The following is a 24,546-nucleotide window of genomic DNA, read 5'->3' as shown; positions in this document are numbered from 1 at the left end:
GCGGGCTGGGGGGAGAGGGGGGTGGGCCGAGGGGGGGCTCTCCATTCTCCAGTGCCCTGCCCTGGCCTCCCCCAGCTCCACCAGGATTCCCAGGCAGGGGGGAGGGGTGAAATAGAGAAAGGCCACGCCCAGCTGGTGTGGCTCAGTGGTTGGGCCTATGAACCAGGAAGTCACTGTTTGATTCCTAGTCAGGCCACAGGCCCAGGTTGTGGGCTCAGATCCTGTGTGGGTGCAGGAGGTGGCCGATCAATGATTCTCTCTCATCACTGATGTTTCTCTCTCTCTCCCTCTCTGAAAGCAATCTATAGTAATAAAAGTGTAATATGCTAATTAGACCGGACATCTGCCAGACATCATTCCGAACATCTTTCCTGACAAAGCCGGGGCCCGAGGGAAGCAGCCCGGGTCCCGGGTGCCAGAGGGAAGCCGGTGCCGGCAGCCGGGGGAAGGAAGGCCTTCTCTTGCACGAGTTTTCGTGCATTGGGCCTCTAGTAAAAAATATATATATATATATTTTAAATAGATTTTTAAAATAGAGAACATGGCCAGTTCTCCCAGCTGAACACGAGATGTGCCCTGCAGGCTGTCCCTACGAGACCCTCTGGACCTCCCGTACTCCAGGCTGTGCCTGAGAAGAGGGCAGCAAGTGGGGACAAGCAGCCCTGCCTCAGCCCCCTCCCATCTCAGAACCAATGGGGCCCTGCAGGAGGCAGGCATGGCGGGCTCAGGATCAGAGCTGTCCTTTACAGGAGCTGTGCAGGGCCCTGTTCTCCCGGGTCCCAGGCAGGTCCCTTCTCACTCTCAGCCCTGGAATGGGGGGAGGGGAGGAGGGTGAAGGGACTGCCGCTCCCAGCTCCAGGACCCTGGGTCCTCTGCCCACAGTCACCCAGTGGGTGGCTCCCTGCGTGGGGAAGGGTTGGGCGAGGCACAGGTACAGTGAACAGAGCTGTCCAGGGAGGCCTGCCCCTTGGCCCAGCCTCACTGCCCCTACAAGCACCACCAGTCTAAGAATTTAACTCCAATCCCTCAAGGGACCCCCCTGAGGCCCTCCATGGGAGCCCAACCCGGTTTCTATTCCAACCAAATCCCCCAGGAAGTCCCACAAGATTCCCACGGCCCCTTTCTGCCAGCCCCTGCCCCCGAGTTCTTCCCAGCCGACCCCCACCCTTTCCCACCCCCAAATTAAGGTTCCCGCTTTCACTCTTCCAGAGGGCTCCGGTCAAAAGAAGACGTTCCCTGAAAAGTATCATTTAATACACCCAGACATCATCCATACAAAGTTAGCGTTACTTTAAAAATTAGGACCAAACTATAAACGGGTAACAGACGCCCTGACTGAGCCCCAGGCAACCTTGGGAGCGGGTCCTCGGGGTGGCCCAGCCCCCGCCCCGGCAGATGGTGGGGGGCCGCTGTTGTCAGAGGCAGCCCCTGAGGCAGACACGACGGGCGGGGTGAGGGGCGGGCGGCACAGGCTCTGGTCGCTGCAAAGCGCCAAGGCTCCCGCTCCCTGTCTCCATGCGGCTGCTCTGCCCTAGGCCACGGCCAAAGCCTCTCCCACACCCGGTCACCTGATGGCAGACCCAGCAGCCACTGAGGAAGGGGCTGGTAGGGCAGAGAGGGGAGGAGGAACAGGGAGGGGGTCGTGGTGAGGCAGGGGTGGGAACCCGGTGGGCCGCCTGGCCACGTCCCCGGTAAGGGCACGCGCACAGTCACGGTGGAAGAGGCCCCAGCACTCAGCAGAGGCTGCGGTGGGAGATGGGGGTCCTGACAGCAGGGTAAGTCGGGGCCTGGGCCCTGAGCTGCGGAGAAGGAGGTGCTCAAGGGTGCGCCCCAGCCAGACCAGGAACGCCCAAGGGGCACCTCATCCCCTGGGGAACCCGCCTGTGTGACCATCTCTGAACCGGCACCAGGGCCTGGGCGCCCTGTCGGTGGGTCTCTGGAGTGTGGGTGGGGCGCTCTGCAGGCAGGCAGCCCGCCCCAGGCTTGGCCCCCCTGTCCCAGGCTCGGGCCCCATGTCCCAGGCTCGGCCCCCATGTCCCAGGCTCGGCCCTTGTGCCTCAGGCTCAGGCCCTGTGTCGTCGGTGGTGCTGCAGGCGGCAGCCTCGCCCGGCCGGCCCGGCGGGGGGTCAGTGCAGCACCTGGTCCAGCTCGTACTTCTCACAGAAGCGGCTGGTGAAGGGGAAGCAGGTGAGGTGCTCGATCCAGGGCCAGTGGATGGGGTAGACGTAGAGCCAGATGACCAGCGAGGCGAAGAGGCCGGCGAAGACCAGCAGCGACACCAGGATGAGGGCGCGCTTGCGGTACTTGTCGCTGGTGCCGAAGGTGATGTAGGGCAGGAAGGCGAAGGCCAGCAGCAGGCCGCTGAGGAAGCCGAAGATGTGGGCGATGTTGTCAATCCAGGGCAGCAGGCCGCACACGAACAGGAAGAGCACCACGGCCGCCAGGTTGAGGAAGGCCTTCCAGGGCCGCTCCAGCAGCTGCCAGCTCTGGAACAGCTCCACGAAGAGGCAGGCCAGGAGGCCGAACTGCGACCCCGCTGGGCCCACCTGGGCAGGGAGGGGGCGGCTCACTCCCAGGTACCAGGTGCGCAGGGAGCCCTGGCACCCGAGTCAGCCTGTTGGGGAGCCCGACCCAGAGTGGGGCCCCGAAGCTCTGGGGCCGCTGGGCCTGGTACCTGGGAGTACGAGGCTGGGCTGCTCCCACCACCCTTTCAGCCGAAGGGCACCTTCCACGTGCCCCGTGCTCCGGGGGAGGGGCCGGACACTGGACAGGGCAGCCGCCTTCGGGCGAATGGGTCAAAAACGGCCATTCCTGCCGGGCTGGTGTGGCTCAGTGGTTGAGCACTGACCCATGAACCGAGAGGTCGCTGGTTCGATTCCCGGTCAGAGCACATGCCCAGGGCTGCGGGCTTGATCCCCAGTGTGGGCGTGCAGGAGGCAGCCAATCGATGATGTTTTTCTCTCGTCGATGTTTCTATCTCTCTATCCCTCTCCCTTCCCCTCTCTCTAAAAATCAATAAAAACATTAAAAACAAACAAGAACTGTGGTTCCTATGGGTCAAGAACGGTCACACACTGGCAACTTCCTATGGCTCTACCTACAGGTCTGCGACCAGGCGGCGGGCAGGGGTCATGAAGAACCGAAGCAGAGAGGAGGAATGGAGTGAGGGGCGGCGCAGAAAGGTCTTTCGGGAGGTGCCATCTGCGCATGACTCAGGGGCAAGCCCCCTCTCGCCCAGGATTAAGGGATCAGCCAATAAGCCTCCAGCTTAGCAGTTCATCCGCTGTTGAGCCCAGCAAGGGAGGGGCCGTGTGCCCTCCCCACCCCCCTGCTCCCACCGAGTCCCTACCTCTGCCCGGTACGGGAGGAAGATGGCGCTGGCGAGATTGCCGGTGATGCCGCTGAGGATGAAGATGATGGAGATGCGGTGCCAGCCGGCCAGCTTCTCCAGGTCCCGCAGGATGGTCATTTGGAAGACCACGGACACGAAGCAGTGCACCAGGCTGGGGCGGGGGCGACAGGCATCAGCCTCCCCGTCTGCCACGGCTGCCCGCCAGGCACTCCCGGGGAGGTGGAGCGGGAGGGCTGCGCCCTGGCCCAGGAGCCCCTCTGTGGGGGTCCAGGTGGGCGGCCACTGCGGGTGGGCATCTCGGTGCCTTACCCGGCGTGGAGGAACAGAGACAGCCAGAGCCTGTAGAACTGGTCCGGGACCTCGGGGTTGAGAAAGGGCAGCAGCCCGCACACCTTGTCCAAGCAGTGCACCTGGGGGCGAGCAGGGGGTCAGTGCCCGCGCCTGGCTGGGTCGGAGGCCCGGGTGTAGGGTGGGCAGAGCCGATACCCGCTGCAGGAGGGCACGCGTGAGGCCAGCTGCAGTAGCTGCCATGAACGGCTCCTCTTTGTGGGGGAGCGGGCGGGGGGGGGGGGTGGTGGTAAAGAACTATGAATTTATTAGGTCATCTGGAAAACCAGATGGGGCTGAGCCCCAAAATGGCATCAGCCTTTTTTTTCCAATAAATATATTGATGTCAGAGAGGAAGGGAGAAGGAGAGAGAGAAACATCAATGACAAGAGAGAATCATGGATCGGCTGCGTCCTGCACGCCCCACACTGGGAATGAAGCCCACAACCCGGGCCTGTGCCCTGCTCAGGAACTGAACCATGACCTTCTGGTTCACAGGTTGACGCTCAACCACTGAGCCACGCCGGCCGGGCAATGCCCAACGTCTTGTGCCCAGAGCCCCACTGGGTCCCGCCAGGCCCCACCTCACCTGCGAGCAGAGCGTCGCCTCCTCATGGAAATAGCCGTGCATGAACTCACAGTACTCCCGAGTGGTGATCTCACAGCTGGGGGGAGGGGGGGTGTCAGGGCCCGGAGTACCTGCCCACCTTGCCTGGCGCCAGTGCCTGGCCACAGCCAGCATTGCTAGTGGGAAGGCGGTGCCCCTCTGAGAGACCCGGCTCCGGGGAAGCGCCCCTTCGTCCTGCTCCCACCACAGGGCCCAGAGTGGACGAGGAGGACATGAGCGCAGCGCGCAGGCGGGCGGCTCACCTGCCCTTGGTGCCGATGCAGCAGGGGCGGCCGCGGATCTGGCAGTCGATGTGCAGGAAGCCCGTGCGGTTGCTCCTGGCCTGCTCCGTGCAGATCTGCGGGGCACCGGCCGGGTGGGTGGTGTGGCGGGAGCCCCTCCCCGCCCTTCCCAGACCACTCTCTGCCCCGGGTACTCACTGGCCACTTGGTAATGTCATCAGGCCAGATGTGGGCACCACTGGAGGCCGGCTCCTCGCAGGTCCTGGAGGGAGAGGCCAGAGGGGGGCAATATGAGGGGCTGGGGCACCCGCAGCCAGCCACAGCCACTGCCAACGTCCCTGTGGGGGGCACAGACAGTGCGGCCCTCAACCCCATCTTCTCAGACAGCCTTGCCGAGGGCCACCTGGGACTCTACCTGGGGTCCTGGTGGCACACGGCGCCTGACATCCGCTTCTGGCCCAGATCGGACTTGTCCATCGGGGGCCCCATGTCATCCTGCCACTTCACAAAAGTAGCCAAAGTCTCCTGGGGGAGGGAGGGGAGCTGGTCAGGCCAGGACGGCCACACCCACCAGAGAGGTCAGGGGACGCACCAGGATCGGGCTCTTCCTGTTTCTCAGGACCCCACCCCGGGTGACATTCTCAAGACCCAGCTTTCACTGGCTTGGGTTGCGGAGGGCGGCAGCCTTCCAGTGCTGGGCCATGTGCAGGGGTGGACAGCGGTGTGTACAGGGGTGTGCAGGGCCGTGGACAGGGGTGCATGAGGTTGGGGAGGGCAGAGGAAGGAAGGGGGGACGTGGTCACTGCCCTTGAAGGGTCCCTCCCCCAGGCCAGGGCAGTGGACATGGTGTAGGGCCCGGGGTGGATGGCGGCCCTGCCCCCACCGAGCAGTCCTTCCGCTGGGTCTGGATGCAGCCCGAGTGGTCATTCTGGACGCAGCAACCCGAGTCCCGCTCCAGGTCTCGCTCCCGCAACACCAGCTGCTCGATCTGCTGGTCCTTCCGGATGCAGGGCGAGAACTTGGCTCCCAGGTGGATCAAGTCAATCTGTGTGTGGGGGGGGGCGGGGGGCAGAGAGGTGGGGGAGTGAGCTCCCTGCTCTGTTAAGTGTCCCCTGATGAGGGGTTACGGGCAAGCCGACCCCTCCCTGCCCCGCTGGGGAGACAGGGCCCGGGGCTCCTGCTGAGATGCTGGCTGTCCCTGGGCCCTCACCGAGCTGGGGCCGATCCAGAAGTTCTCCTGCTGCAGGTACTTCACGCTCTCATACACACCTTTGTTCCTGAGCACCTGGGCAGGGGTGCAAGGAGGTGGAAGGAGGAGTCAGGGATTCCGTGCCAGGGCCGGCCCCCAGGAAAGGGCCAAGGGGCAAAGCAGTGGCCAATGCACCCTCCCACCTGGGCCAGGTTGTTGCTATGGGAGGCACTCAATGGCCCACGATGCAGAAGCCTCTTGGGGGGCTGAGACCCCAGGATGGAACCCCACTTCTGCAGCCCAACTTACCAGCTGGGTGGTGACGTGCTGGGCGAAGCCCACGGGCGCGATGCCGTACGTGCAGATCACCAGCAGCGTGATGATGATGTGGACGAACGTCAGCCAGTACGTGAAGTAGGGCCTGGGGCAGAGGCTGGGTCAGCACCCTGACGCTCAGCGCCCCCTGCTCCCCACCCTGCACTTCCACTCATCCTTCACCAGCGGCTTCCAAAATGCACCTCTACGAGCCTCTCTCCCAGCTCTCAACCCTTGGGTGGCTTCCCGCTCGCTGCCCCTGGATAGAGTCTAACATCAGCCCCTCCCACTGGTGGCAACGCCCTGCTGCGCCCACCCACCTCCCAGACTTCCTCTCCTCTTGCAGTTCCTGGCAGCCACAGGGCCGTTGCACATGCTGCTGCCTTTGTCAGGGAGGTTCGCCCCATTTCTCCTCAGCCAGTTAACTGCTGCTCATCCTGACCGCACCCCCAGCTGCTCCCTCCCGCTCTCTGCCCTCCTCCTCAGGACATGGCCACACTTGTTACTACTTAGCGTTTTGTAATTTGGGATCGAATCTCTATTGGATCACTGCCAATCGTCCACTCGGCGAGAACTGCCCCTCCCCATTCTCTGGCTTCCCCCAAGGTCTTTGCATGTGTTCCCCCCCAGGCCCCTCACTCATGGCTGGGGCTGGGGAGGCTAACTGTCCCATCCAGCCCTCCCTGCTGCATTCTGTCGGGGCTCCGACAGAATTCTGCAGGGCCTGCGGGCTGGCGCTCAAAATGGATGCTGTTGACAGACCGCTGCCTGGGAGGCCGGGAAGTGGGGAGTCCCGGTGGAGAAGAGGCCCCTCCCAGCGCTCCCGGAGTGGACTCACCGGTGGCTGTCGAAGCTCTCCAGCTGCCGCTGCACCGTGCTGCTGATGCTGCGGCGGTAGCGGCGGTTCAGCCAGCTGCCCACCACGCCCAGGCCGTAGTGCCGCTTCTGCCGGTCGAAGGCAAAGTGCTTCACCTTGGAGGCGATGCGCTTGCCACGCTTGGCCACCGGCACTGGGGTGCGGCCGTACTCCCTCCTGCTGGGACGGCGGCTCTCAGCCTGGTGCCACCTCACGCGGCCCACGAGGGACTTGGGGTCTGGGGACCCCCCCCCAAGATTCCTGGGCTCTGGGGAGTCCTTTCCCAGCTCTGCCACCTCCCTCCTCCTGCAGGAGGGGCTGCCCAGAACTCACAGAGAGACCTGCACCCCGTCGGGGGAGACGGGGGAGGCCGAGCGCGGGATCGCCCGGAAGCAGCTGGCGGAGAGTGGGGGAGACTCAAACACGTCGTCGGGCATGGAGCTCATTTCTTCCTGGGGTGGGGGTGGAGTGGCGGACACACAAGGAGGCAGTGTGAGGAGTCCTGGTCCCCAGTTCTGCCCCCACCGCTCAAGTCAAAGGCAGGCCAGGCAGGCACGTCGGGAGGGAAGTGGGAGGTGCATGTGTTGGCCCTGGCCGACTTTTCTGGGGGACATCCTGCCCCACCCCCAGGTCCTCACTCTGACAGAAAAACGGGGACCTAGGAGCACTCCAAGGTGGCACAACCATCCCACCAATGGGCCTTTGGATCCCTCAGGGGCTCCTGGCAGGGGATGGTCAGGGCCAGGTCACTCCGCCCAGCTCCCAGGCCACCCTGCCCCCTGCCCCGAGGGCCCGCGCCCCATGCTTGCCTTACTAAAAAACGAGGAGTCAAATGTGTCTGCCCCGTCGACTGCATCCTCCTCCAGGAAGCTGGGGTAGGCGAAGCTGCGCTTGACCACCCGGCACCGCGGCGCAGCGGCATCCAGCACCGAGCGCCCCTGTGCGCAGGGCCGAGGCATGGGCATCAGGCGGGTCGGGCGCCCCCAACACCAAAGGGACCGTCAAGCCCTCCCTCTGGGGATAGCGCCTCGAAGGTGCGATCAGCCCAGAGCACCGAGGGCCAGGAACGCGGCACTGGCTTCATAGCCCTGGATGCACCATCCCTCCCCCACGGTTGGCCGCTGTCTTCTCTCTGGACACCTCCTGTCCTCTGGCTGGGCAGCCAACACCCACCATTCACCTTTATTCCTGAGACTTGTGCCATCTCCCGAGGCCTGGCTCCCCGAGGCCTGGCTCCTCGGCACGACACACGAGGCCCTGCCCATCTTTCTGATCCCATCTCCTGCCACCATAACTAAAACCACATGAACCCACCTGCTGCTCCCCCAAAGGCCACGCCCCCTTCTACCTCTGGGCCTTTGCATCGGCCTTTCCCTCTGTTGAGAATGCTGTTCCTTTCCCTGCTTTCCTGGCAAACTTTTCCTTATTTTTCTGGGCTCTGCTCAAGCGCCTTCCCTGACACAGCCCTTCTCCTGGGCGGGATGGGGCAGCTCCTGCTCTGGGCAGGCCTCCGCTTATCACACCGAACGGTGCCCTCACCTGGGCTGGGCTCTCCCGGGCAGAGACTGGCTCATTTCCCCCTTGCCCAGCACCATCAATGGGCTCAGTGAACGGGTGACGAGGGCTGACGACACATTTCACTTCCTACTTTCCCAGCCCATCGGTGCAAAACCAGTTTCCCAAGCCAGAGAGCTGCAGGGGCGCAGGAGGGGATCCGGGGCTGGGACGTGGGCCCAGCTTCTGGGCTGCAGGCCCTCCCTCTACCCAGGGGTCCCAGGCATCCACTGCCCTGGGCACAGAGGGAGGTGCCGAGGTGGACTCTTGGGGCGTGCTGTGGGGAGTGGGAAGGAGAGTGGGCAGAGGCAGGCGGCCTCACCTTGAGGAGGGCAGAGGCAGCTTGAAAACTCATGTGGGCCACAGACATCCTCTTCCGGCGGGGGAGGTGGCCAGAGCGGACGCTGGTGAAGGAGGTGAGCGACAGGACCCCGGGGGTCAGCGGTGGGTGTGGGGCGTGGGGCCGGTCCACCTCGTCCGGGTGGCGGAAGGCCCGGCCTCGGGCCAGCGGGTCCACAATCTGGACGGGAGGGGGGCGGTGAGCAGAGCGGCCGGGCCCCTGGCGAAGCGCCCGCCGCCCGCTTGGCCCGATGGAGCCCACCTTGGGCATCTTGCAGGGCTTCGGAGACTCGGTGTCCGGGAAGGAAGGCACGTCCTGGCTGGGGAGCTCCAGGTCGCGCTGGCACGAGGCCTTGAGGCGGCCGTAGCGCACGCTGCAGTGGTGCAGGCTCCGGCGCTGCCAGTGCTGCCGCTCCAGCTCCCAGTCGCCGCTGACCCCGAACCACTGCGCGGTGCCCCTGCGGACGGAGGGGACGGTGTGCGTGTGCACATGCACGGCCGTGAGGCCACGAGGACTAGGACAGGGCACGCGCGTGGAGGGGTAACGGGAGCTGGCCGTGCCCACGTGTGCACAGGGGAAGCGATGTGAGAGTTGATGGCACACGTGTGCATGCAGCTGTGACAAGAGGTGACCGTGCACGTGTGTAAGGCTGACGAGAGGTGACCTTGAATGTGTGAAGGGAGGTGACAGGTCATGTGCATGTGCAGGGTGTGACCAGAGCTGACCATGCACATGTGTGCACAGGGGAAGTGATGAGAGTTGATGGCACACGTGTGTATGCAGAGAATGACAAGGCATGTGTGTAAGGAGTGATGACAGGTGACTGTGCATGTGTGCAGGGGGTGACAAGGTGAAGGGCACATGTATGCAGTGTCAGGGGCAGGTCAGCTCCCCCTCGAGCCCCTGGTTCGGTCCCCACAGCCAGAGGAGCAGAGGTGGAGAAGAGTCCAGAGCATGAGGAGCGGGGCTGGGCCGGCCCCGGGAGCCACTCTGAGCGGCAGTGGCCACCCCAGCCCCTCGAACCCCTCGGAATCCACCTGTGACTATGAGAGGCACATGTCCCTGTGCCCCAGCTTCCCACCTGCAACACGGTGTTAGACTCCCGTCCACCCTGAGGGAGAGGCCACTCACTAAGGCCAGCCTGTGCCTTCTAGAACGGGACACGGGGACATGGGGTCAGGCCGGGCGGGCGGGCGGCGTGCTCACTTGCGGATGCTCTGAGACAGGGAGGCCTGGCGGCGGAAGCCGGGGCGCTTCTCGGAGCCCTCGTGCCATCGTCCCCGGGGCTCCTGCAGGCTGACGCTCTTCAGGAAGGCGGGGTTCCTGGGCCTCTGTGGGGGGCGGGAGGCAGCAGAGGGTGGGCGTGCGCACGCGCGGAGCCGGGCTCCCAGCTCCCAACATGAAACCTCTGAGAACAAACCTCAGCCCCAACGTACAGCCCTGAGCGGCTTTCATCCCGAGGGTCAAATCACTGTTTTCTAATGTTTTTCAAAAAACCCCAGCGTGCATTCCCTGCCTCCTCACTCAGCGCTCCCCCGTCACGCCACGGCGCCCGGCCTGCCGCTGTGTGTTTGAGAGCACCCGTGGGGGAGCGGGCGGCACCAACACAGCCCCTTTATGCCCAGGCTGCGCGGGGCCCACGCTGCGCCGAGCCGTCTTCAATGAGCTCTTTATGGACCGGAGTCCAGCCGGTTGGAAACACTGATTCATGTCTGTTCTCTCCCAGGGGCAGGCACTGAGGGCACACGTGCCCCTTCACCCAAGTCCCACCAGGCAGCCCACGCCCCCCGGAACAGCCGGGAGAGGAGATGGAAACAGCCAAGTCCCAGGTGGGACGGCCCAGCCTGTCCCCGGGACAGCAGCTCCCATTTACCGCCGTGAGGCGGCGCTCCTGAGCGCAGGGCCCACTCCCTGCGCTGTTTGGGGCCAGACGAGGGGCACAGGCCTAAGTCAGGGGCCACGCGGGCAGCAGTGCTAGGGACAGAGCCTCCTCCAGGAAGCGGAATGCCCGGAAGGTGTCCCCGGGGCACACCTGGCACCTGTGGCGGACGGGAGCCGGCCGCCCTCACCTGGGGCAGCATGCTGGCGTGCTCATCAGGGGCCGCGGTCTCGGGCGGCGGGATGGTGATGGACAGGTTGGGCGGCTTCCGGCTCTGCAGGCGGCTGCCGGACACAGAGGAGACGCTCTCGCCATTCTTGTCTGCGGAGGCCATGGTGGGCAGGCGGGCGGGGTGCTGGAAAGGAGATGGGGAGGGGGACACGGGTGTGTCGAGAACCAGAGGGGACGTGGAGACCCAGGCGCCAGGGCGGGCAGCCCGGACTGAGAACAACCTGCCAAAAGCTGGTTCTACCCTAACCCCAGACACCAAGTCACAGGGCAGAGTCTGAATCCGGCGAGTGGGGTTCGGCAAGAAGGTCTATTTCTGTCTGGCCGGGCGTGGCTCAGTGATTGAGTGTCAACTTAGGGACCCGGAGGTCACGGTTCGATTCCCGGTCAGGGCACATGCCCGGGTTGTGGGCTCGATCCCAAGTGGGGGGCGTGCAGGAGGCAGGTGATCAGTGATTCTCATCATTGATGTTTCTCTCTCCCTCTCCCTTCCTCTCTGAAATCAATACAAATGTTTTTTTAAAGGTCTATTTCTGTCCCCCTTCATTTGCATTCCAAGCCAGTAGGGTCTGGGAAGTCCCCAACTCCCATCTCCGTCCACTTCTGGTCTCTGCTCAGGCAAGGACCACAGGCCGAGAGGAGCAAGACACAGGGTGCAGAGCTGCAGAGGTTGTGCCGCCAGGGGGCCAGGCCCTGCCTTTGTCCCTGGGGCAGGGCCCGGGGGAGGACAGAAGGCTGGGAGCCATCTGGTGACCAGTCCACAGCCAATGGCCCCGCACTGCTGGGAGGGAGGAAGTGGTGGCTCAGCCTAATTCTCAGACTCGAAAGACATCTGTCCCTGTCCCCCATGGCGGCCTGGTTCCTTTTTCAAAGGTTAACTGAAACTGCCACCTGTCTGGTACCTTTTTCTTTTCGCGGAGAAAAAATGTTCTATCTTTTTTCAATTTTTATTTATTTTTTACAGAGAGCAAGGGAGAGGGATAGAGAGAAACACCGATCAGCTGCCTCCTGCACACCCACTACTGGGGATGTGCCCGCAACCAAGGCACATGCCCTTGACCGGAACTGAACCTGGGACCCTTCAGTCCGCAGGCCGGCGCTCTATCCACCGAGCCACACCGGCCAGGGCAAAAACGTTCTGTCTTAATGATACAAGTAATATACGCTCATTGCAAACAAAGAACGAAAACCCGGAGGACCACATAGAGCAGAGTGAGCCCGTGGCCCGCCTGCCGCCCGTCCTGCGGGAGGAAGCTGCGTGCCTGTCCTTCCAGATCCCTCTGCACGGAGGGCAGGACCCACGCACGCACGCACTCCGGCCCTGCGGCACTGCCCGTCGGCCACACAGGCAGCCCCTTCCTGGCGACTGCGAGGTCTCGCCGGCGGAATTCCCTTAGCTCCAGATTGGTTACGACGCCATGTCACTCCGTGCCCAACGCTGTCCCAGGGTTTCCTGCTCTCACTTGAAACACAGCGCAGCTCCTCCCCGGGACCTCTGGGCTCTGCGTGGCTGTCCCCACCCAGCCCGCTCCCGCCCACGCAACGGCCGGGGGCCCCTCACTGTCTCCCACCTGCCAAGCCCTTCAGGGAGGTGCTGGGGGGTCGTGGCCACAAACACAGGCTGGAGCCGGGCGGCCTGGGCCTGAGGGGCACACAGGCCTGCACTTGACCGCGGGTCACCACGTCCTCGCCGACGGTGGGGGACTCCCTTCCTCCCTCCTGAGCATCACATGAGCGCGGCCCACAGGTGGCAGCACCACGTATTGTTGACCATCACGTAAACAGCGGGAAGTAGCCAGCACGTGGGTCCCCCTCCCGGCTACCCAGCTTCCTACCTTCCGAGTGTGGGCTCAGCTCACGGTGCGCTGGGTCTGTCGCCGAGGCCTCCAGAGCATGTTCTAGCCCCTCCTCACTCTGCAGGGATGCTCGGGGTCAGGCCTCAGCTGCATGGACAGGTGGGCGCATGCGTGTGGAGGTGGAGAGACAGACAGCCGCTCCAGGCCCGCAGGGCAGCTGCCTGAGCTCTCGGCCTAAAGCCTGGAGGAAAGGAAGGGCAGTGTTCAAACCATTGGAAGTGTTCTCCTTGCTATTGTTGGGGTTCGTTCACGTATGGGGGTGACATCCACCCAACGTAAAATGAAGCATGGAAAGGGGAATGAGCTCGGCTGGTGTAGCTCAGGGTTGAGCGTCGACCTAGGAACCAGGAGGTCACGGTTCGATTCCTGGGTCGGGGCACAGGACTGGGTTATGGGCTCCATCCCCAGTGTGGGGCGTGCAGGAGGCAGCCAATCAGTGATTCTCTCTCATCATGGATGTTTCTATCTCTCTCCCCGTCCCTTCCTCTGTGAAGTAAATATATATATATATTTATTTATTTATTTTAAAGAAAAGGGAGTAAGTGGGTGGTGCCCATTGTCTCTGAGACGTGCAGCTACACATACTCCCGCACAGCCGGGCAGCAGCGCACTTAGAGGAGAGCCCTGATGCCTGCGGGGTGGGCAGGGTCCCGTCCTCAGGTGCACCAGCCTTGCTGGCCTGCCCGGCATCACCCCGCTCTGCCCTCAACACCCCTGTGGGGGACATCATCATCGCTTCCGTCTGGTGGGTGGGGAACGGAGGCTCAGAGACGCTCAGTAACTCGCCCACACTCACAGCGCCAGGAAGGGGAGCAGCTGGGACGCAAGTCGCTCTGGCTGCAGGGCTTGAGGTCTCCTTGGGAAACGGGTATCCCCACCCTCGCTAGAGCTGGGGTGCACTCAGGGCGGGAAGGCACCCTGTCGGGGAGACAGTGGAGAGCCCAGGCCACAGAAAATCCTGGTCAGCATCTGAGTACTTTGCAAACTGCAGTCTCTAGAGCAGTGATGGCGAACCTTTTGAGCTTGGTGTGTCAGCATTTTGAAAAACCCTAACTTAACTCTGGTGCCGTGTCACATATAGACATTTTTTAATATTTGCAACCATAGGAAAACAAAGATGTATATTTTTGATATTTATTTTATATATTTAAATGCCATTTAACAAAGAAAAATCAACCAAAAAAATGAGTTCGCGTGTCATAGGTTCGCCATCACTGCTCTAGAGGGCCCTGGGCACCCAGAGGAGCCCAGCTGCTGGGGTGGGTATGGGCCCTCCTTTGAGTCACAGGACAGCACCCCCTTCACTCTACATATTGGATCAGAGCCTTTGGTTCTGAACTCTGGGTGGGGAGGGGGCCTGGCGAGGGACCCAAGGCAGAGCAGGAGCTCCAGACACTTCCTGCTTCTTTCAGGCCCGACCAGCAGACCCAGGCGTCCTCCTTCTCTCCCCAAGACTGGGAGGCCTGAGCCCAGGCCCCAGGGCAGCCCAGGGCGTGGAAGTCACAGGCAGGTGGCTCCTCAGTCCCAGGAGCCATGTGATGGAGCCCACCCCGGGGACAGCTCCAAGACGACAGGCTCACCTGGGCCCCACGTGGCAAGTCCCCCGGCCTGGCCTCCTTTGGGACCAGAGGGCAGAGAGAGGGCACGGGGTGAGCTGTCCTGGGAAACGGGCGCCAAGAAGGGAGGCAGGAGGGCAGCAGAGGAAGGCGGGGGTGAGCGGGGCTGCCAGGCCGAGCTCTGGTCAGGCCACCAAACAGGCAGGATCCTTCTGGAACTCAGAGCGACCACACCCCACCAGACACATCCAGGCCCCCCAGCTCCCATCTCCTCTTATCTGAGGCCTGGCACCTGGCATGCCAGGCTCACGCCTACCTACCAGCTGCTTTAAGGAAAGTAAAATGTCACTTCCTCCAGGAGGCCTTCCCTGCCACCACCAGACAGAATCGACCCGCTTCTCGCCGGCTCCCGCAGCACCTGCAGGTCTGCCTACGTGTGAGTGTCCCCGCAGCCCTGGGCGGCACGGCCTGACAGCCAGCCAGCCTGAGAGCAGGTGCGAGGGGCACATGCAAGGCGGCAGGTGGTCAGTCCACAGCCACCCTGGGCAGGAACGGTCACCCCCAGCCCTGCACCAGCCCAGGACACGGCCTCCTCAGGAAGCTTAGGAGTGCCTGGGCCCCGCCCGCTGTGACCAGGCTGAGGATGGAGGACGCTGTCCCAGATTGAGTTCCCGGTGGACGGCTCGTCCCCAACCCCAGCACAGCCCAGACTCCCAGCCAGCCCTCCCATCCCAAGGCCATACCACCCCCGGCTGGGACCCTTGGCCCAGGACCCGCTGTGCTGCTGGCATCAGCACCAACCTAAAGGGGGGGGGGGGCAGGGAAGGGGGAAGGCAGGCACAATCCAAGGCTGAAGGACTGGAGGATGGGGCTGCCCCGGCAATCCTGGGGGTTCTGAGAAGTGGCCCGCCCTAGGGAGCAGAGGCAGGGGTGCGGCGCATTTTCTGGGGAGGAGTGTGGTACCTAGGGGAGCCACGCACCCATCTTCACAGAGCAGTGCCAAGTCCTGGCCTGTGAGCCCCTCCCAGCCCCTTCCTTAGGGCTCAGGAGTGAGGGTCAGGGGCGGCAGTGCAGGGGTGGTCACACCCACTCTGGACCCTGCAGAGCCCGCGTCTAGGGCATGGAGGAGCCAGGGCTGCAGAGCCGGAGTCTAGGGCGTGGAGGAGCCGGGCTGCAGAGCTCTGGGAGCGCCCCGCCCACCACTTATCTCCTGCGCCCCAGAAGTGCTTGCTCACTGCAGGAAATTGTGACATCCTGGGACCAGGCTTCCTCCTGGCCCAGTCACATCCGCTGCTCTCAGACCCCTGCCGCCGCCGCCGCTCCCAGCCACGATGGGGAGGAGGGAGGTCTGAGGGCCTGTCCGCCTGGCTCAGCCACTGCCACCTGCCTAAGCTGAGCCCGGACTCGGTGGGGCCTCCCCAGAAAGGTCCTCAGCCCAGAGTCGTGAGGAGACTCCTAAGGAGCCTGGGGAGAGGGAGGGGGCTTAGGGTGGGGTCCAGCATGGGGTTGGGGAGTACAACACTCCAATCATCATGGGTTGAGGCACTCCCCCCCACCTCACGCCCAGCAGCCTAGGCCGCTGAGCAGCAGCCAGGACCCAGCGCTGAGCTGCAGCCTCAGAAGCCGGTTTCCCCACGAAGGGCGGGTCTGGGCACTGCCAGGGACGCTCTGTCCAGACACATCGCCAGGGCACACAGTCTCCCAGGGAGGTCCCCGCCAGCACCCCTGTGCATCCAGGCATGGTGCTGGGGACCTCCCCACCCACCTCCCTGTCTGCCCCCCTCAAGCCCCCCCGTGCCACCTGCACCAAGGAGTCTGGCTCCAGCCCCCTCCCCCTGGCTCTACCTGCCAGCCACCAACCCACACTAGCAGGTTCCAGAAGACACCTCGGTCTTGGTAAAGGTGGGTGGGGTCTCCATCACCCCGAGGCTCTGAGGGCTTTGGGAGCCAGGGCAGGGAGCCAGCAGCAGCTCGGATCCCAGGCAGGTGATGGACAGGAGGGCTCCAACCCTCACCCTGCCTGTGGCCACAAATGGGGAGGGAGGGGCCCTGGGACAAGGGGCGAGCAGGACCCTCCAGAGAGGAAAGAGCCAGGCCATCAACCTCTAGGCGAGCAGGAAGCTGAGGGGCCTCCTGCAGGGAGGAGTGACTTCCAGCTGCCCCAGAGGCTGGGCTGCCCTGCCGGCCTCCCCCCCCACCCCACCCCCCGCTGACTCACAGGATGGGGGGGCCCCCTGCGAGGAAGTGGCCGGTCTCCCTGCTTCCCAGCCACAGAAACCAAAACGCGATTTTCCCTCCCACAGCCCTTCTGGGAACCCGTCGTTTTTAGAAAGCTGCGAAGAGAAAGAGGAAGCGGCCCCCACGCGCCGCTGTGCCACCCCCAGCGAACCCCTGCCTCTCTGACCCTCCACGCCCAGGAGGAGCAGCTCATGGCAAGGCTGTCCTACCCTGGTGTCCCTCCACGCATCCCCACGCTGCCTGCACAGCCAGACACCCCTGCACACCTCCCTGCCCAGCAAGAGGGGCGGGGACAGGATTTGGGAAGAGAAAGGGGAGGAAAGAAACTGTCCCAGTTGGTGGCTGAAACCCGATCATCAAAGTCAGAGACAGGCGGGGAGGAAAGGGACTCCCTCCTCCTGGCAGGCACCCACTTCCCCAGAGGTGCCAGCAGCGCGCGTGCACGCGCACGCGCACGCGCACACACACACACACACACACACCGCCCTGCATGGGCATGGAGAGGAAAAATGGAAACACCTGCCATTTGTGCCAGACCCACGTCCCCCGGGGACCGGTCCCGCTCACCGACACCTGCCCAGAGAGCACCCTAGGTCACCCGACCACCCGAAGGGCTTTGCTCAAACTCAGCTCGGAAGACACGACCTGGAGAGGCAGCCTCAGGTGCCTGGTGACCCGCCAGCCTTTTCCCATCAGACCCAGGTTCTGGGCACCCCGAGACCCAGTTAGAGGGGCTTGGGTGGCGTGGCCGACCACAGACACGGGAAGCGGTTTTGGGTTCCAAGGTGCTGCCAAGGGCAGAGTGTGCGTGTGTGGGGGTGGGGAGGGGGCTGCCCCGTTCTCGAGCAGAGGAGACCCCAAGAGCGCTCTGCACACCCATCGCTATCTCAGGATCACGCACCCACCCCCTGCCGTGGGGCTGGCAGATGCATGAATGCCCATCCTCTCGGGGCTCCTTGGGTCCAGGAAGCCGGCTGAGCCGGAGCACCCGCGCCACGTGTGCCCGCGTCCCAAGATAATGCAGCTGCCGGTAACATGGGGCGGGCATCATAGGAAGTGAGAGTGCGCCAGGTGTCCCTCAGTGGACACAGTGCTGGGCCCACCATGGTGCCCACCCAGATGCCCCTCTGGGACTCTCTGGACTCCCTGACACCCAGGTGTGACTAGGCTGTTCCCAGACACGACCCCTCTCAGTACCCAGCACGGGGCTGTCTGTGTTTGCAATGGAGGAGTCCCCCCATCTTCCAACCTCCCCACTGTGGCCTGGCTCCAGACCGTGAAAACACTGTCCAAATGGGCAGACAGTCTTAGGCTCAGCCTAAATGCTGTGTGACCTTGGACAAGCCACTTACCATCTCTGAGCTCAGTGTGTATATGTTTAACATGCTGAGCATCCCGCAGGCGCCCTGGTCACCATGAGCTAGGCTATATATATATATATATATATAAGTTTTTTTAATTGATGTTAGAGAGCAGGGGGAAGGGAGAGAAACATCGATCGGCTGCCTCCTGTATGCCCCCGACTGGGAATCAAACCAGCAACCTTCCAGTGCACAGGACGATGCTCAACCAACTGAGCCCCAAGGGCCAGGGCAGCGAGGCCATACTTCACAGAGAGGTGAGCCCCTGGTCCAGATCACTGAGCCAGAGGTCGGGCAGCCCGGGCCCTGCACTGGGACACACTCAGGACAGGGTACCCATGCCCCTCAGCAGGGCAAACACTTTTCAGCTCGTAAACAGTCATTAAAGAGCTAATAAACCCAGAGCTAATAAGCCGGATTTCCCAGAACTCTGCCCTGGGGCTTGCTGGTTCCCTGGGCTGCTGGGGCATCTGGGCACTTGACACAGGCCCATCCAGGCCACTCACACCAGAGGGACTTCAAAACCTACCTACTCATCACTCCCCCCCCCCCTTCCTTGGGGCAGCATGGGTTGAGGAATGAGGGCTGGGGAGCTGGGGAGGCGGGGGCGGGGGAGGGGCCGGAGACAGGTCTCAAACCCTGCCTTGACCGTTTACTGGGCTGGGAAACTTTGGGCAAGTTACCCCATCTGAGCCTCAGTTTTCTCTGCTGTGAAATGGGATGATGCGCCCGCCCCAGAAATGCAGTAGAGATGACATGAGATCATGAATGTACCGCGCCCGGTACCCTGTGGACGGCCAGGAATTGGAATTCTGGCTGACCTCTGCCACCACCCCTCATTTGGTCTCTATAGCTGAGCCAAGAGCCCCAAGGTAACAGATCTCTACTTGACAGGTGGGGAAACTGAGGCTCAGAGAGGTTAAGTCACCTGTCGAAGGTCCCACAGTTAGGAGGTGGTGGGGCTGTGATGCCCCCACATTCTGCAGCCTCCTGTCACCCAAGAACCGGTGAGACAAAGTGGCAAAACAACAGGCGCGGTGGTGAGGAGAGCAGCCCAGGTCTGGGAGTTCCGAGCTCAGGGCCTCTGAGTGCCGAGCCGCTCCCACCCCCTCAAGCAGAAATGACATCACAGGTCAAGCAGCCTTCTCCTCTGAAAGGGCGCTCACAGCCTCTCACCTGTCCTATCTCATTATCTTCCTTGGCTGATAAGGTCTGACCCTAGTTCCCAGTCCTGCTCCAGCAGATCCCCCACCTGCGCTTCCAGGCCTTTGAGGGCCAGGGGAGAGGCATGATGGGGGGGGGGGCACCCCGCCAGGGAAAAGAGGCTTCTTGTCAGGGGTCAGGGGCAGGACCACCTAAGGATGCTCCACGCATGGGCTCAGGGCCACAGGTGGGAAGCAGAGAAAACCAAGGTTGTGGGCAGCTTGCCCTGCGCTGGGCCCGGGAGCTGAGCTGAGTATCTCCGCCTCCATGACATTCTCCCCCCCCCCCAACCCCCCCCCACGCCGCCAACACCATCATGACACACAGGCTGGCAGGCGGGGAAGCCCCGGGCGGGGTGGCAGTTCATGCCTGGCCTAGATCGAAACCCATCCTCAGTGCCCTTGGTTTACATGGCACCCCCGCCCTCCCACCCAGACTGGCCACTTCTACAGAACAGCACCAGCGCTGCCATCCTGGCCCATGTTCCCAGCCAGTCCCCCCACAGCCCGCGAGGCACGGGCTCGTCACCACCCGTCTGTGCCAAGGGCGCACAGCCCGGCTCCGAAGAGCAGCCCTGGTCCCGTTATCTCAACGGCTCCCTCACCAGGTCCCAGTGTGGCTGGGCACCTGCCCAAGGCTTTCTGTGAACCACCGCTGGAATCCTCACTGCCACCCTCCCATGGACTACTGCTACCCACTGTACAGCTGGGGAAACTGAGGCAGTTATTGAAGTGACCCCACCCTGCTGACCACACTCTCCTAGACCCCTGCCCATCGCTTCCTACCACCCTCCAGGCCAGCATCTCCGATCTGCCCACCCCACTCTAACCACCTGGGCGGTGGCGGGGTAGAACATCCTTCCTGCCAGCAGCTTTGGAATTGCAAATGACCGGCCCCTGGGGGATCCCAGAGAGGATGGGGATGACAGCTCTCTGTGCGTACATCCCTGGAGAGGACAAGAAAAGGTGAGTTTTTCTTTCTGTCCCTCTAACTCACACTGGGAGGCGACAGTCACTTCATGGCCGTCTAACTCACACTGGGAGGCGACAGTCACTTCATGGCCGTCTGGGAAGCTCTCGGTTTCCCTCAAGAGGGGCAGGCAGGGCTCCTCCTCCTGGCCCGTGTCCTGCGAGCTGCCTCCCTGGCAGCCTCGCCGCCGGTCACCAGGCCAGGTCAGCCTGCACTCTGGGAGGGCGCTGACGTCCCGCCAGCCCTCCCCCAGCCTGGCTCAGCAGGACGGGAAAGTGGGAGCAGACGCGTGAGCTCACGCTGGAAATCCCCAAGGGTGGCCAGGACAACACGGAGGCCTGCTCCAAAGTGGGTGGCCCAGGGAGCCTCGGGGCTGTGCAGGGAGGAGAGGCAGCCGGGAGAGGACATCTCCCCTGATATTTGGGGGTGAGGCGGCCTCATGTCCCCACTGCTCACCCCGACCCAGAGGGAAGCGCCGGGTCACTTGGAAGTGAGCAGGTCCATGCACGCTCAGACACACCCCACTTCTTCCTGCTCCGTCTGGAGTCTAGTCTGAGGCTGAGTTTACACAGCAGGTGGACAGGAGCCCTGCGGAGCGGTCACGGCGGTGCCCGGGCTCTGACCACAGTTAAAGCACCGCTACTGGCCCAGAGCCAGACTCGGACCCGGGGCCTCTGCAAGGGATTTGGGGGTGATCTGTCCCTCCTCTTAAAGCAGTGGTTGTCAACCTTCTGGCCCTTTAAATACAGTTCCTCAGGTTGTGACCCAACCATAAAATTATTATCGTTGCTACTTCATAACTGTAATGTTGCTACTGTTATGAATTGTCATAACAGTCTGATATGCAGGATGGTCTTAGGCGACCCCTGTGAAAGGGTCATTCGACCGCCAAAAGGGTCGCGACCCACAGGTTGAGAACCGCTGTCTTAGAGGAAGAGAGTCCAGTCCCATCCTGGGCAGAGTGTGTAAAACGCCAGGCAGAGCTGCAGCTCAGAAATGAGTCACCAGGTGGTCCGTTTACAGGCCTGCGGCACAGGAGTTAGGACCGGGCCTGGGAAAGGGCGGCCAGGTTCAAGGCTGCGCTCCACCGCTTGCTTCCCGAACAGCTTGGTGCAGGTCTGAGTGCTGCCTGAGCCTCGAGAGGCACAGGACAGATGGGGCCACTACTGCCGTGTCTTCGTTTTACTAAAAAGATTGGAGTCTCACTCCAGCCTTTTAAAGTTAAAAGACCATAAATAAATAAATAAATAAAGTTAACAGACCAAAAACAACCACCACCACCACAATAAAAAAAAACAAACTCGCCCTAACCGGTTTGGCTCAGCAGATGGAGCATCGGCCTGTGGACTCAAGGGTCCCAGGTTTGATTCCGGTCAAGGGCATGTACCTTGGCTGCGGGCACATCCCCAGTGGGGGGCGTGCAAGAGGCAGCTGATCGATGTTTCTCTCTCATTGATGTTTCTAACTCTCTATCCCTCTCCCCTCCTCTCTGTAAAAAAATCAATAAATTAAAAAAAAAAAAAAAAAAAAACTCCACCAAAAACGCAGAAATCAAACCAGAAACTGCCACCTGCCCCCTCGCCCTACAGGGCTCCAGGGTCCAGGATCCCTGGCCTCTACCCACTAGATGTCCAAGATGAACGAGACACGAGGCCATGGATACTGCCAGGAACTGGGAGGAGGGCAGCGAGGGCAGTGGGTGGCGTGGCCTGGCACCTGGGCATGGGCGGCTGCTTCATCCCATCCTGCCCTGGGAATGCCCCCTGCCCCGACCCCTGGAGCACATTCCTGGAGCCCAACTCAAACAACTCAGTCATCCCTGCCGGGCAGCCCCCTGCCTGTGGCTGATGGCCACCATCTCTCACTGTGGCTCCGCTGCCACCACGAATGGGGAGGGCCTTGCTCTCCTGGCCCGGCCTCTGGTCTAACCACAGTGGAACCTTTTCTGCTGGAGGGAAGCAGACTGGGGAGCCTCGAGCAATCAGGAGCCTTGATATACCCCTTGGGTGTTACTTTCCCGGCATAAATACTGGGAGAGTTAGGTGTGAGTTCAGAAGGGAAAATGCCAGCAGGTCAATGGCATCAGGCGTCCATGCCCGCGTCAGCAACTCAGCTTCGGGCAAAATCTGCAAACAGAGCTCATACCCGGGGCATGGGAGCTCCTGTGTGGGGGAGGCTGCCCTAGGGGTGACGTCCTTCAGGCCCGCTCCCTGCCCCTGGTCTCAGCTCCTCCCAACAGCACCCAGACCTACTTCCTGCAGGGCCCATGGTTTGAGCAGGAAGAGGCAGGCTTCTGGCACCAAAGGCAGCCTCCTGCGAGGGGAATAACTGCCCTCCTTACCTCGCATCTCATTTAGGTTTATTCCAAGTTCTTCCCCAAACCTCCCGGGAAACCGAGGCAGGGAGGGGAAGACAATGAGAAGTACAGGCATACCTCCAAGTACTGCAGGTTGGGTCCCAGAACACTGCACTGAAGCCAGCTGTGATCTTTTCACTGGTGGAGGGTCTTGGCTTCAATTTGTAAAAAAACACACCTCTTTGGGGCGAAATAAAACGAGGCATGCCTGTTACTGGATGGACCAGGTGCTGCGGGAGGATTTCTCAACCCCGCACAGCACTGGGCCGTTTTGAGTCACATGATTCTTTGTCGCGGGGCCTGTGGGATGTCCAGCTGCATCCCTGGCCTCTACCCACTAGATGTCCAAGAGCAACAACACTCACCCCCTTCCCCTGAGCTGTGACGACCACGGCGTTTTTGAGAAATTGCCCAATATCCCCCGGCTGGTAAAATGGCTGAGAGCCACAGCTTCACTTTCCACTTCTCCCCCTGTCCTACCCAGAGAGTGACAGAAACATAACACAGACGCTGGGCTCACTTTTACCAGCAAATGTCACACACGGGGCCACCTGGGAAACAGCAGGCAGTGCAGGGCGGGGTCAGTCCCGCAAGCCTCACCCTTCCCACACTCCAACCACACCTGCTCCGTAGTCTTTCACGCAGGTTAGGCAGGGGCTGAGGCCGGGGCGCCCCTCCGCCCTGGGGTGGGGCACATTTGCCCCCGAGGGGACTTATCCCTCTCTAATCTAACCCTAAAAGAGGGCACCAACCTTTGCAAGGCCCTCAGTCCAGAAGTCAAGACCCCGGTGCCCATTTTCTGAGCTCCAGTCCAGCCTGGCAGAGCACGCCCACCCTCCCACACCTGCTTCCACCTCGGCGCCGGCTGCTCGCCCCAGAGGGAGGGGCGGGGAGGATCTGGGTCGAAGGCGCGAGTGCGCGGTGCTGCCCCGGGGCGGTCCCTTCCCTCCCACCAGGGGCTTTAAACTTCTGCCCCCGCATCGGGGGACCCTTGGCCCAGGGATCCCTAAGGCGTCGAGTCCGAGCTGAGCCCCAGGGGCTCGCAGACCTGGTCCCGCAGCCCCGTCCGAGTCCAGCCCCGACCTCTGGCGCCCGGCTTGGCCCACGTGGGGCCCGAGAGCTCCGCAGGGCGGGCACCCTCGCCAGCCGCGCACCGCCGCCCCAGGGCGGGCTCGGGCGCGACACCGCGGACCCTTCCGGCGCCTGAGGTCCTGCGGCCGAGCCCGGTCCCACCTGTCGCGCGTGCTCACCTCCCTGCGGCCCCGCTGGTACGGACGCAGCCCCGCGCGGCACAGCAGAGCAGCTGGGCCGCGGCTTCTGGGGGCGGGGCCCCGGCGCCCCGCCTCTTCCCTACCTGCGCGGGGAGGTGGGCGGGGACTAGGGCGGGGCCTGGCCATGGGGGCGGGGCCTGAGTCGTGGGGAGCCCTGGGGCGGGGCCTGGCCGTGGGTGGGGCCATGGGACGGGACGTAGCTGTGGGGGCGGGGCCCCGCCTGCCCTCGCCACCCCGCGGTGTCCCCTGCGGCTCGGTGCCCCGGCGCCAGCCCCACTGAGCTCGGCCCAGCGGGGTCCCGGCCCGGCGTCTCCCGGGCGTCGTCCTCCCCTCATAATCGTATAAAGCGCATCATCTCGGTCTGAACTGCCACCTTCACGTCGCGCCCAGGAAAACCCCCTCCCATAACAGCCGCCTCCCGTCTCCCCTCCGTCCAGCGCCCCATTCCCAAGCCAAATGGGCCTGCTCCCCGGAACCTCTTAGCCCTCGCCCTTTCCTTGAAACCCCGAATCCTGGTCCCGCCCCCGGACGCTTCTCTGATCTGCAGACAGCGAGCGCGCCCTCCTCCGCATCCTCCGGGCGAAGGCCGGGTCTCGCCCAACTTCTCCCGCCCCCACCCGCCCGGCCCCCAGCCCGGAGCGGCGCTGACGGTCGCGCGCTGAGCGCTGGCCGCGGGGACGACCGCACTGGGTGCTTCGGGGACTGGGGGGGTGGGACGGGGGACCCGGGGTGTCTCTGGAGAGGCAATAGAAATAAGCATTAAGGCAGACAGACCTACGTAAAACCTACGTTGCCGCTGGGCCGAGGACACTGAGCCTCCCCAAGGGGCAGAATCTTGGCTCACACG

General features: G+C 62.9%; 1 protein-coding gene across 3 annotated transcripts; it reads right to left on the bottom strand.

The window, feature by feature from the left end:
• Positions 1-1,228: 1,228 nt before the first annotated feature.
• On the bottom strand, positions 1,229-23,779 carry RHBDF2 (rhomboid 5 homolog 2). Of its 3 annotated transcripts, XM_036340554.1 has the most exons (20): positions 23,679-23,696; positions 22,507-22,608; positions 12,725-12,926; positions 10,852-11,016; positions 9,989-10,113; positions 9,044-9,239; positions 8,765-8,962; positions 7,698-7,826; positions 7,222-7,340; positions 6,871-7,065; positions 6,027-6,138; positions 5,739-5,813; positions 5,412-5,573; positions 4,944-5,053; positions 4,727-4,790; positions 4,550-4,644; positions 4,269-4,344; positions 3,662-3,762; positions 3,350-3,503; positions 2,127-2,546 (listed from the first exon to the last, which is right to left on the bottom strand). In XM_036340554.1, the coding sequence occupies exons 4-20, from the start codon at positions 10,993-10,995 to the stop codon at positions 2,127-2,129; spliced, it is 2,475 nt and encodes an 824-aa protein (XP_036196447.1). In that variant the 5' UTR covers positions 10,996-11,016; positions 12,725-12,926; positions 22,507-22,608; positions 23,679-23,696. The 3 variants fall into 3 exon arrangements, with proteins under 3 accessions (XP_036196448.1, XP_036196447.1, XP_036196449.1); XM_036340555.1 differs by lacking the exon at positions 22,507-22,608 and having other exon boundaries at positions 1,229-2,546; positions 23,679-23,779; XM_036340556.1 differs by lacking the exons at positions 12,725-12,926; positions 22,507-22,608 and having other exon boundaries at positions 23,679-23,750.
• Between the last annotated feature and the right edge of the window lie 767 nt (positions 23,780-24,546).

The sequence above is a fragment of the Myotis myotis genome, unplaced genomic scaffold (genome assembly GCF_014108235.1).
Source record: "Myotis myotis isolate mMyoMyo1 unplaced genomic scaffold, mMyoMyo1.p scaffold_m19_p_17, whole genome shotgun sequence".
NCBI lineage: Eukaryota > Metazoa > Chordata > Mammalia > Chiroptera > Vespertilionidae > Myotis > Myotis myotis.
This window is presented reverse-complemented; position numbering and strand designations above follow the sequence as displayed.